Below are 13934 nucleotides of genomic sequence, written 5' to 3'. Positions count from 1 at the left end.
ACGGCACATGGCTGACTCATTGCTTAGGAATGTGTAATAAGCTAATCTGCTTGAAAAAGCCCACTCTTGAAAGCTTGTACTAATTTACTTGTCCAAGAATAGAAGTGCACAGGATATCATGATGATAAAAAAGGTCTAATCCCCAGGCCCAAAATGGCCAAGGATTTTCATTAGGAAAGGCTGTCAACATTGAATGAAATTTGAAATGACAGTGTCTGCACAAAGATCTGAAGGAATTACTTTGAAAACCATACCAATTTAAATGAAGTGAATCCTTTACATCCCTTTCATTTAGCAACAGAATGCTTTTCTTTAGTTAAATCACAATAAGTGTATGAATCACAAAACTCCTAGAAAAAATTATGAGACGTTTCTAAAAATATGATGAATTGAAAAGCTGGATATAAATAATCAGCTTTGCAGTATCTTACAATGAATATTGGCACACCAAACAAATTGCTGCTTCTTTTCAGTACTTAAATAGTTTTAAGAAAATAATAAAATAATAACAATCTGTTACCTCAAGATAGTCAAAGTCTGTATCAAATCCTGATGCCACTGATTTGATGATGCTGGACAATATGAAAGAAAGACTGCCATATCTGAAACAAGGAAAACCATATGCAATATATCTATATATGTATCATACAGCTCATATTTCTCTATGCATTGTATTTGGTCGTAGAGAGGAGTAAGAAACACTCCACTACCCCCACACCCCCATCCATGGCTCATTCTGACAAGAGCAGCTACAACTTTATATTGAGAATAGCTCTGTACAACATTCTTTCTCACAGAAATCAACAGCTGAGTAGATGCTTTGTTAATAAATTGGGTAGGTCTACTTTTCAGGCATGAAGCAAATAAAGAGATGCAAAGAGAGAGAGAGAGAGAGAGAGAGATGCAGAGAGAGACAGAGAGAGAGTGTGTGTGTGTGTTTTGTGTATGCCTGATGGAAGACTGACTTATTTATGTGGTGCTCTTTTAAATTAATGGACATATTTAGTTTTCCAAAATAAAATTTGAGATAACATTAACACGGTGCTAATGAACTTCTTGCTATATATTCTGTGAATTGTAATTTGCAGTTGTCTGAACATAGAGATTCATTCATAATGCATTTATTTTTTGTTGATATTTGTACATATTTAATTTTTTTAACTATCTTGACAAAGTCAGTGATAAGTTGCACCAAATCTCTGAAAAGATGTTGAACTATTGTTAAAAAACAAAATAAATTTAGACTTAAAAGAAAGTGGAAGAAACATGTACGTTCTGACATTTACTGAATGCATTCTCTTTTGAAAGGAATTTGATTATTTTGTTTACACTGAAAAACATGAGCATTCAATTAATGCTAACCAAGTAATTACTTATTTTCACAAAGATAATGAATGATGCCTAAGAGTTGAAGTTTGATTATAGGACTTCTAAAGTGAGAATTATGGGACTTCTAAAGTGAGAATTATGGGACTTCTAAAGTGAGAATTACAGGACTTCTAAAGTGAGAATTTGTACCATTTTCTGGATTGAAAGTTTAGGCAGACCTCCCCAAACAGTAATTGTATCCACAGATGGAAGTAATTGTATATCATAAACTTTCAGGGAGAGAGACACTTTTTTTTGAAAGTGTACTTTAGCTTCTTTAGAAACTAAAAAGTACCCTGTACATGTATCTCATACCTGGTGTAGAATATGTCCCAGTTTTGCTGTAAGAATCTCCAAGCAAGAGCCTGTCCTCCATAGTTTCCTGACACTATGCTAATCACACTAGGGGTGTCCTGAGACTTAATCTTGTCTTCCTCCAGACTAAACCTCAGCAATCTGTCATGATATATATATATATATATATATATATATATATATATATATATATATATATATAATAACAATAATGAGGACTTTGCATAGTGCTTAATCTTTAGAAGCTCTAAGCGCTTTACAACATTAGACAACACCTATAAGATAAAAAACATATAATAATATTACAAAAACAAACACCATGAAATTAGAAAAACATTAAAAAATAAAAAACATGCTGAAAATATTTCAGGTAGGAAACATTTTTAGGTCTTTAAGTTTGTTCTTGCAGTCGAAATATGTGGGTTTTGAGAGCCCTCTTGAATGTGATCACTGTATCTTTGTGTCTAAGTTCAGTGGGCAATTCATTCCACGTTGCTGGGCCCTGGTATGCAAAAGATCGCTGTCCATATGACTTTGTTTTCATAGTGGGAATAATGAGTATACAATTGTCATAAGAGGATTGTAAATATCTTGCTGGTATGTACACATGGGTGAGGTTGGATAGGTATGTTGGACTAGAGTCTGACAGTGAAACGTAGCACAGAGAACAGATTTTGTGTTTGATTCTGGATCGAATGGATAGCCAGTGTAGGGTACAGAGTAGCGGGGAGGTGTGCTCTGATAATGGTACTCTAAGTATGATCCGAGTAGCTGTGTTTTGAACTTTTTGAAGTTTCTGGAGTAGATATTGAGATGAACCAGACAGAACTGAGTTACAATAGTCCAGTCTTAAAAGTACTAATGAACACACAAGTATTTTAGTGGCATCAACTGATAGATATTTGCGAATTGAGCTGATGCATCTCAGCTCAAGATATGCAGCCTTGATTATGTTCATGACATGTTGGTTCAATGTGAGAGTACTGTCCAGAGTAACACCTATGTTTTGTACTGATTGTGTGAATTTAATGTTGGCGTTGCTGATATTTACTGTTTGAGGTAAAGGATGTGAATGAGAAAGTCTTTCTGTTGTGATCAGAATGGCCTCAGTTTTATCATCATTCATCTGCAGCTTGTTACATGTCATCCATGATTTCACATCAGAAATGCACCTCTCTACACCCTGGATGGTAGCATCAACTTCAGTTGGGTGGCTAGATTTGTATATTTGGGTGTCATCAGCATACAATTGGTGAGACACTGGATGATGATCTATGACACTTGAGTGCGACTGAGTGTACAGAATGAAGAGAACAGGTCCAAGAACAGACCCCTGTGGAACACCACAACATAGATCAACTGGGCTGGAGTGTATTCCATTTGCAGATACAATTTGTGTACTGTTGACCAAGTAGGACTTGAACCACAGCAAGCCTGTATCACGAATGCCAAATACATGCTGGAGACGGTGAAGTAATATATCATGGTCTATTGTGTCAAATGCTGCAAACAAATCAAGGAGGGTGAGGACTGTAATATTTCCGCTATCCAACGCAGAGAGAATGTCATTAACTACTTTTAATAGAGTAGTTTCAGTACTGTGGCAAGGGCGATATGCAGATTGTACATTGCTAAAAAGACTGTTTGAATTTAGATGAGATACAAGCTGGGATAGAACAACCTTTTCTAAGATTTTTGATATGAATGGGATATTAGAAACTGGGTGGTAGTTCTTTAAATCGTTATGGTCTAGTGTTGGTTTCTTCAGCAGAGGCTTTACAATGGCAGTTTTGAAAAATGATGAGAATTCCCCGGATGAGAGAGAGGTATTAATAACATCAGTTAGTGAAGGCACTACTGGATCTAAGCACTCAAACAGCAGTGATGTAGAAATTGGATCAAGTTCATATGACCTTGGTACACTCTTCATCAGGATTGTATGTACGAAATACATAGAGACAGGTTCAAATGCTGCAAATGGTTGCTGCTCAAATTCTGTATCCCAACTGTATGGTGATGATGAGTCAATTGAAATTGTGGTGTCAAGCTTATCTCTAATGGTTTGTACTTTGTCATGGAAGAAATTTGCAAACATGTCCAGAAGCTCGACTGGAGAGAAGGTAGTTGGAAGTGGTGTTGATTTGTTCCTTGACATTAGCTTGTTAGTAATCTCGAAGAGCTCTTTGCAGCTGGAACTTTCCATGATCTTAGTAGTGTAGTGGGCTGATTTCGCTGCATGGACTATATTTGTGACATTCTTCTTAGCGACTTCATAGATTTGCTTATGAATAGTGAGTCTGGTGGAAAGCCAGAGCCTCTCAGCATTACGGCGGTCTCTTTTAGCAGTGCGAAGCTGGTCCCTAATGCTGCTATACCATGGAGAACACGTTTGAATTGATACTCTGCACTTGGTAGCTGGGGTATATTTGTCAAGCAATGAATGCAGACAGTTATCGAGTTGTTCTGCAGTAGGAGGTAAGCAAGTTGTTAGGTTAGCTTGGATGTCATGCATTAGTTTGGTTCTATTTATCATATGGAGGTTTCTCTTAGTAGCAGATAAAGGTGGAGGGTTAGGGACTGATACGTCCAGATGGCATATAATGAAGAGGTGATCTGATGCAAGTTCGTGGGACACCAGGGAGGACCGTAGAATGTTATCAGCAGATCTATGAATAATCCAGTCTAAAATGTGACCATGTTTATGGGTGAGTTGGTTAACTGACTGCTTGAGGTTGAAAACATTAATGGAATCTAGGAGTTTTGATGTGTTTGGGTTTCCGGGACAGTCAAAGGGAAAGTTGATATCTTCAAGAATAATTAGGTTGCCACTTATCGAATTTCCATAGTCGAGGAGATTCGAAAACTGCTCCAAATAGAGAGAGTTAGCCAGCTTGTTTTTTCTACTAGGAGGAGGGCAGTATAGGCAGAAAAAATGGGCTGACCTTTACTCCAGTGTGAGTGTGGTCTGGACTAGTTCAAACAATGTGTGGTTGAAATTGAATGTTGTGGTGTAGTTAAGATGTTTTATCATGGAGTTCTTTGTGATGGCAGCAATTCCACCTCCGCGAGAATTACGGGGGAACAACTTGATGGAGGAACCAGTCGGTGTTAGATCCGCACACTTGGGCTCATCGCCTGATGTTTTTAGCCATGTTTCTGTCAGGAAAAATATGTCAACATTCTGGCCGTTGATAAAATTAACTATTTCTGTGCGCTTTTCCGGTGGTCCTACTGAATGGTCATTGAATAATGCAATGCGCAGAGGTATTTCTTGGATAGTTGAATTAGGTTATCTAAATTAACGGTCAAATTTTTTTTAAATGGTTGTGCCGAAATAAGGGAGATAACTGGGATTCTTCTTCCTGTTCTACGCTGGCCAGCTTTGAAACAACATTTCTTTTTTCGCTTCTGTTTACATTTAGGTAATGATGAATGTAGTCCCAGTTCGTTTAGTCTAGAGCACAATGCAGTGCGGAGAGCCAAGGAGTGATCATTTAAAGCAATTAATTGAGGGTCCATCGTAGCATAAACGGGTTGACTGGCGAGTATCACGTGATGGCGGTTTGTTCAAAAACAGTGGAGCAAGACAGCTGAGAAAAAGTCTAATTGTTTTTATTTCCAAAACAAGGAGATGAATTAACACACACGAATTTAACAGCCTATACATAATGAACAGAATAACGAAGATGAAAACAGACAAGAAGCACAAATATCATGAAAACGGCATTAAAAAACGGAACAGCTGCTTCAAGCCGGTTAAGCGATGGTGGCCATCTTGTCTCTACATAGAGTAGTTTCTCCTCAAATATATATATATTGCACATATCAAAATAACTAAAACCAATGTCCTAAATAATCCCCTATACACATGTCATGTGCTAAAACTATATTTAAATGTTCATTATTTAAAAAATCAGCACAGTTTCTTATATGCTGCAAAACTGAAAATACTAGTCTTGTTCAAGTGAAACTTTTGATGTGGCAGTGTCCTGGCAAACTCTACTTTCTGATTTCAGGTAAAGTCATTGCTAATGAAGCCTCTTTCTTGAATTATACTCAAAATATTATTTCATCTTTATGTCTCAACAATAACAATATGTGACCAGTTTGCAACAGAAGCCAGGATACAGTGGGTCCAATGTAGAACCAGTTCATTTTATTTTCAATATTTTGATATCTCCATGTTCTTGGCATGTATGTATTTTTGGCTGCACAATATTTTACCTGCTGATCATCTGTGTATTGGCATTACACAGAGTATAATATTCCATTATGCAGAGTATAATATTCCATTATGCTGAGTATAATATTCCATTACATTGAGTATAATATTCCATTACACAAAGTATAATATTCCATCACACAGAGTATAATATTCCATTACACAGAGTATAATATTCCATTACATCAAGTATAATATTCCATTACACAGAGTATAATATTCCATTACACAGAGTATAATATTCCATTACATCGAGTATAATATTCCATTACACAAAGTATAATATTCCATTACGCAGAGTATAATATTCCATTACACAGAGTATAATACACAGAGTATAATATTCCATTACACAGAGTATAATATTTCCCATTACACAGAGTACAATATTCCAAGAATTTGCCAATATACTTTACCTGCTAAGAAGTCTAACATCCTTGGTGAAACCAAGAGCAGCAAGGAGCTGTTTTTTCTCAGCAGCCACGTTGGCCTTGAGGTACTGATCCCAACACAGCTCCCATTCTGTGTCATCCCCATACTCAATCCCTGCTCGGAATGCTGACATCTTCAGATTGGGACTGACGCTATAAAAGAGTTCATAAACGATAGCATTTGAAGATAGTATTTCTGTCATGATAAGCCAACAGGACCTTCCGCATAATATTTTTAAAAGTGGCTAATGACTTTACCAAAGGTAAATAGTTTTCTGTACAACCTCCCCACCCTACCCCTGATGCAGCAAGTGTGTGAGATGAGCTCATACTCAAGTATGGCTTTGCATGGAAGAATTATCCTAAATGAATACAGTGTGACCCCGCTATAACACGGTAGCTGGGAGCCATAGAACCCAACTGCATTATAGACCGAACCATGTTATAAGCAACCAGGTCAGCTAGCTGAAGAAAATTATGCATGTACCCAAAAAAAAATTGCAGGATGGGGGTGTAGGTAATAAATGCGGGCAGTAAAATATGTGCTTCATTGGCACAGTTACCATCTTAAATCAATGCATATTAAATGAGACATACAACTGTAGTTAAAACAGAGAAGACATATAATAGTTTACTTTATTTAGAGAACCATGAATTGGTACATATACGTGAATACTGTTTTTATATACATGTCTAATGTATAGCATGAATAGTATCAACACTGTGTACTCACCCACGAACCTCATCATTTACATTGAATCCACAATACAAGTGATTCTATCGAAAATATGCACACATAGCTTTAAAATATTAAATAATTTTGTCACAGTCATACTGGTTTGAATTCAGTGGAAAAATATAGCACAATCACGTAATGAATGACGAAGCACATTTACTTTTCAGTACATCCCAAGTCGATAAAAGTTATTTGCGTTTTAAGCCGCTGTTGGTAGCGTTTGTAAGCATAATCTTTTTCCCAACAAAAATGAAACTTTCATGGCACAGTTAACGTGTTCCAGTCACGTTGGTAAATGCAAAAATCCATCAGATTCAATCACTTTTATTTAAGTTTGGTACTGACTTCCTTTGACGAAAAGTTCTTTGTTTTTATTGAAGATTGTAGCTGGCTTTCTTTGATGAAGGGTGCATGCGCTATTGAAGTCACCGCTAAAGGACAGCTTTGGAGAACCAAACAAAATGCCCATTTCTTATTAAGGCGGCAACATCAAATAATTGTAATGCATGATTGAGACTGATTCTTTTTCTCCATTTACTGAGTACATTTTCATAACAATCGGTGCTTCAAAGGTAATCTGTTTCCTTTGAAATTTCAGCAAACTATTTTATTCTCAGTACATTTTCAAAAAGGAATTGGCCATCGTTTGGACTATTCTAGTTACTGTCCCTCCATGTCTATTGAATAAACCAATAAGTAAGATGTAGTTTTTATTTTTATTTTTTTTTACATTTGTGGTAGCAGCATTATGCTGCTTTTCCATGCATGCGTCTGAAAATTAACAAAGGGTGAATGGACGATAGAGATGCAGGTGTTCTGGTTTGATGACAGGGATTATTACAGAAAATGTGAGTGTTCTGAAGGATTTAATTCTGAGTGAAAAGAAGAGGAATTTTAGTTGCCATCTACATACAAATGTCAGTCTTTGTAAATATATTAATTACTAGCGAGCGGCCAAAAATCCAATGAAAGATAGATTATGAGATAATACCTTGTCTGGTTGATCTCCGTTACCAGAAATGTCAACAACAAAAAAGCAGATATTTCACAACATACAGTACTCATGCTAGATGTCATGATAAGCGGATCATAATATAACAATGCACTGTTTAGATGGTTTGTCAATACATGTATGGACAAATTTCTTTTAATGTAACAATAGATAAATTTCAGTGCATTTTATATCCAGTTTGGGGCTTCCTTTTCATGGGGTCTCTGAATTTCTGCACTCCAAAACCAATCATTGTATATAAAAGTTTAAACAGCCAACGTTGCCAATAAAAAAAAACCGCCACATGGTATGTTTTGCTGCCATTAAGGAAAAATAATCCAAGTTTGCGACATTGGCGAAGACCTACGCGATCCCAGAATAAACATTTTATGTGTTATTTTTCGTACCTTTAAGAAGAAAAAACTACTTTTTTGTGTATGGGAAAAATACATATAAAATTTTAGGAGCCATGCCACAATCATCTTGAATTATTCATATGCGATCTCTTTGCAAAAATGATAATAAAGTTTTTATGTTTTTTATCGTACTTTTAATAAAGAATTTTTTTGTGTACAAGAAAAATACATGTATATGAAATTTCGGGAGCCACACCACGACTGTGTTATATCCGAATTCGTGTTATAACGGAGTGCGTTATAGCGGGGTCACACTGTATATCTGTGATAAGGAATCTATTCAGTCATTAACAGCTTCTTTCATATGTGCTACATTTTGCCATGACATGCTTTCAAATATCGAACTTGTATGTGCCTCTTGAACACAATTGTTGTTTCATGTATACACACTTGAACAAGGTTATTTTATGCACACACATTGAAAATAGTTATTTCATGAACACACCTGAACATGGTTGTTGTGTCATGCACACACACTTGAACACAGTTACTTTGTGCACACATTTGAACAAAGCTGTTGTTTCATGTACAGACTTGAACATGGTAGTTATTTCATGCACACGCTTGAACACAGTTGCCTTTTCATGCACAGACTTTAGCACAGTTGTTGCTTCATGAACACTCTTTCTGTGGCCATATGACACAAGCAGTAGATGAATTAACAACTGAATATTACATTCATGAGGTGATGAACACAATAGATTGCATGCAAATTCCATACAATTCACACTTGGAATTCATGCTAAATTTGTAAAATTGTAACATGAAATACATATATTTAAACTTCCCCTTATATATTTCTTTAAAATTAGAAAATTATCTATAAAACATGTGTATATTCTAGTTTGAGTAAAGCTGTCTCACCTTGACTTCAAAACCTGCCATATCAACTGTTGTTTTCAGCACTTAGGTAAAATCTGGTACCATAACATATTGAACTTAAAAACGGTACTAGTGAATTAGGGGAATCAAACAAACACTGGGACTATATCACAACTGCATTCATGATTAAACAAGAGCTATCAGCAATGTAGGCATCATAAAGGACTTTGCTCATTCAAATATGTCTGAGACACAAAGAAACAGAAAATTCTACTGGGAAACAAAAGTTAAGCGATGTCAAAATCAATGTCCATAGTTCCTCAAAATAATTATGTATAATGCTGCAAATTCAAATGATTCAACATCTTATCAACATAAAGTTTCAAATTTGGCTAAAGTCCACAATAAAATAATTCTCCTTCAACCAAAGGAAGGAGATGAGTAATCAGGGGTCATAACTCTGATGTGAACACCTGGACATTCAAGGTCTCAATGTAAAGCTGCTAGTTAAATCTGGATAAAATCTAATGAACAACAATGAAACATAGTTCAGTTGCATTTAATTCAGACTAGTGTGGTATGCATCAGGTCTCAAATTAACATAATAAGAAATCTGTTGTGTATGTGGACGGTCAAATCAAGTTATAGGCTACAAATTGTGGTCCAAACATGGAATGAGTTATCCAACTCATCAAATAATCAATCTTCTTCAATACATTAGTGCTCGAGATATAGTTTTAAAAATAAGTCATTATTTCATTTATAAAGACCATATCTTATTAATTTTTTTAAAAATATTTAAATTTTTTAAATGATATAATGTCACAACTTTCAGACAAAACCACCACCCGGTCTGATAGTTTGTAAAATGTCACCAAAATGTTTGGTAAATGGATGGTAAAGTACCTTAATCCCGTAAAGTATCTGTTGACATTTTAATGTGCTATAAATCAAAGAGTATGCAAACAATTCAACATCAACAATAGATGAGCATCAACAAAGTTCAGAAACAGGTAGAAAGAAAATGGGTTCATATTTTTAAAACCCAAAATTGTGTACATTTCTACCAATTACATCATATTCATGATAATCCAAAGCTCTAGTTTAACAATTCTTTATTCCTGTTGTGGTGAGTAAGTTTCATGTGCTTATTTTTGACTGTAAACCAATTTGTTCAACATATTACATACCAGAAAGCCCTGGATTTATTACTAGTCAAGGCAGATTGGGGTGGGTCTTGTCAGTAAGAATGAAACTTGACTACAGTTCAATTTTGTATGGATCTGTTTCAAAATCTTACATGCAGATGCTTGATCCAATTAACAATCTGGGGCTTAGACTCCTTCTCTTTCAGCAACCTTCAGTGCTGAGGCAAATGAACCAACACTTTATCTCAAATGATAGAAACTGCCTCCCTTGTAAGCTAATAAATTATATTCTAATCCATATAAATCTAGTGTGTAGACCCAAATGCCAAACAAGTTCTGGCATACAACTTCAGCATCATTTAGAAGAGCGAAAAACCTGTGTTGGAAAAAATGCAGAATTCCGTTTACCCAAATCACCGTCATAGTTATCATATGTCGCTGTATAAAGGCAGTCTGAAAGGTGGAGAGAAAGCTGGCACTGTCACTGCAGACCTGCCAACCCTGTCAAAACTGTCTCAGTTAAGTCAGTTGATTTTTTTCCATAAGTTAGGGCAGTTTTCAGTAAGGTGAAACAAAATATCAAAAACTGCTATTGTAAAGCTGGAAAATGTATTTAAAAGTTTGGTATTCGAAACATGCAGTGACAGTAAACATTATGTTCAACTGAAACGTCTGTAAAGTACATGTAGATATTATTTACCTCCAGGACAGTTGCACAAACTTAGTTCTAAACACTACACAGCTCAATGGCTTATTGCTATTTCTCAACTTCCATTTTACCTGACATCACTGACGACGACAATCAAATTGTCAAGTGATGTCAAATTAACAAAATTATGTCATCCTCCTACATTTATTCACAAGAATCTGAATATCCTTTTTACTCTTCTACGCTGATTATTAATACTTTTGAAGAGGCTTATTTTCCCTTTAGTCTTCAACATGCATCACTTGCTGGATGCCATGTTTTATAATTTCTATAATCACCAGTTTGATCATGCAGATGCTTCAGTTAACGAAATATGTGCAGTTTAAAGCATCTGCAGTACTATTGTAAAGTTAGTATGGTTCCCTGACTAATTCAACTAATTCTAATACAAAACCCTGATCCATATCAAACTCAGATGAAGCAATTATCCAGAATTTTCAGCAAAAATCATTCTTCCATAGTTTTTGTTTTTATTCTGTAAGTCCATATTTTATGGGTAATTTTGTATGGCAAAATCTTAATGGTTGTCAGGTGTGTCATTGTAACATCCCATGATACCATCGCGAGATGGTTACAAGATAAAGCCTCAGATTTTTGCAGAAATTACAGCTATACTCAAAATTTTAACTGCAATGACACCTCTCAAAAACCATATCAAATCATCATTTTGAATTTCCTTCTGACAGTGAAAGTCTTGCAGGATCTCTAAACCCATTAACTCATTCAGCCCCAGAGGTTTTTGTCGTTTTCGCCTGAAATGTGTGTAGGAAAGACATTTGGGGGGGCTATTTCTGAGTACATCTTAACACATCAGCTTTCAACAGGTTTTCCATGAGACTAATGCCTAGGTGTATTAGAAACATCATTTTCCATTGGTTAGTTTGATTGTGCATGAGTAGAATGGTAAAAGTTGGACTTTTTTTTGTTGCTTAATGGACCCATCATTTTCGTATGGAGACCGCTCTTTATTCCAAATGCCCACCTTATCCTAGATTTTGCAAAGGATCACCTGTCTGTGTGCAGTTCAGACCGGTCCACCTTAAACCTGAGGCCAAAAGGTCTATAATCTGCACACAAAATCGCATTCCGACTATGAGCAAATTTTGGGTATAAAAAAAAAAAACAGGTCCAAAAAATGAGGTTTCTCCCTCTGTATTTTGTAGTACAAATAGAACTTCCAGATTATTTTGTTATCATTTTAGAGCTATATATGTCTGCTGTTTTGTAATACCACCCAAGTTGGTGTATCTTAAATGACCTTGATGCTGCAGAGCTCAGAAATAAGGTACAGCCTCATCACGCCTACAGATGGGATCAGGGCCGAATCGGTTAATAAAGTTTAAGGAAATTTCTTAGAAATTGTCAAAGAATGGCTCTATTTGTAACTTATGTGCAATACTGATGCACAAATGATGAAATAAATAAGTAACATTCAGATTTAGTGAAGTCACTAAAATTCTCCCATTAACTCATTTGGCCCTAGAGGTTTTTGTTGTTTTTGCCTGAAATGTGTGTTGGAAAGACAATTGGGAGGCTATTTTTTATTACATCGTAATACATCAGCTTTCAACAGATTTTCCATGAGACTAATGCTTAGCTGTATTAGAAACATCATTTTCCATTGATGAGTTTGATTGCGCATGAGCAGAACAGTAAAAGTTGGACTTTTTTTTGGTGTGGCTTAATGGACCCATCATTTTCGTATGGAGACCGCTATTTATTCCAAATGCCCACCTTATCCTAGATTTTGCAAAGGATCACCTGTCTGTGTGCAGTTCAGACCGGTCTGCCTTAGATCTGAGGCCAAAAGGTCTAAAATCCAGACACAAAATCGCATTACGATCATGAGCGAATTCTGGGTGAAAAAAACAGGTCCAAAAAATGAGGTTTTCCCCTCCGTATTTTGTAGTGCAACTAGAACTTCCAGATTATTTGGTATCATTTTAGAGCTATATCTGTCTGCTTTTTTGTAATACCACCCATGGTGGTGTATCTTAAATGACCTTGATGCCGCAGAGCTCAGGAATAAGGTACAGCCTCATCATGCCTACAGAAGGAATCGGGGCCGAATCGGTTAATATCCCTGATATTATAGTAACATGATGCTCTTATGAAGTCTGGGGAAAAGTGATCAGCAATGATCTGCAAAAGAAATGGCAACTCCCAATGCACCAGTACTGAAGCCATTGTGGGATGCAAGTGTTATTTTAAACCTCCCGTGTATTTTTATTAGTTAAAACACAAAAGAATAAGAAATCATGTTTCAAACATACATTGAATTTTTTTAAGTTAACAAAAACAAGGAAAAAAATAAGCATGACCAACTATAAGCATTTTTTCCATCTATCAGCAGGATATTAAATTTCTTATTTAACACACAGATTTTAAATTTTTGTGTCATTAGAGATTTATAAGTAATGGGAGTGTTTAACTGGCATAGAAGTAAAGCCAGAAATGTCGACTGGTTTTTAAAATGTTGATTCTAAATGACCAGTTCAAATCATATGTAATTGTAACCAGACTATGTTTCTGCATTATCAATACCAGTGCATCACAACAACCTCTGTTGACAAATCTAATGACTGCAACAAATATCTGAACAACCAACCTAGCAGAACGTTCTGGTGACCTAGTGGTTAGAACATCTGCCTCAAATGCAGGAGGTCATGGGTTCAATTCCTGGCCGAGTCATAACAAAGACTTATAAAAATGGTACTAAGAGCTGCCTCGCTTGGTGCTCAGCATTAAGAGGTTAGTGTTAGGACTGGTCAGCCTG

General features: G+C 35.9%; 1 protein-coding gene across 2 annotated transcripts in view; it reads right to left on the bottom strand.

Annotated features, from left to right (window-relative positions):
- Window positions 1–13934, bottom strand: part of LOC149793281 (glutamyl aminopeptidase-like) — a 109800-nt gene that overhangs the window by 10847 nt on the left and 85019 nt on the right. For both annotated transcript variants that reach the window (XM_089967263.1, XM_089967264.1), the window contains exons 16-18: window positions 6322–6489; window positions 1684–1824; window positions 521–602 (exon numbers count right to left, since the gene is read on the bottom strand). In XM_089967263.1, coding sequence (XP_089823389.1) covers window positions 521–602; window positions 1684–1824; window positions 6322–6489 — 391 coding nt within the window. The remainder of the gene's footprint in view (window positions 1–520; window positions 603–1683; window positions 1825–6321; window positions 6490–13934) is intronic.

The sequence above is a fragment of the Sinohyriopsis cumingii genome, chromosome 8 (assembly GCF_028554795.1).
Source record: "Sinohyriopsis cumingii isolate HCF-2022 chromosome 8, ASM2855479v2, whole genome shotgun sequence".
NCBI classification, from domain to species: Eukaryota; Metazoa; Mollusca; class Bivalvia; order Unionida; family Unionidae; genus Sinohyriopsis; species Sinohyriopsis cumingii.
Note: the sequence above shows the minus strand (reverse complement) of the source record. Positions and strands in the feature narration are given on the sequence as shown.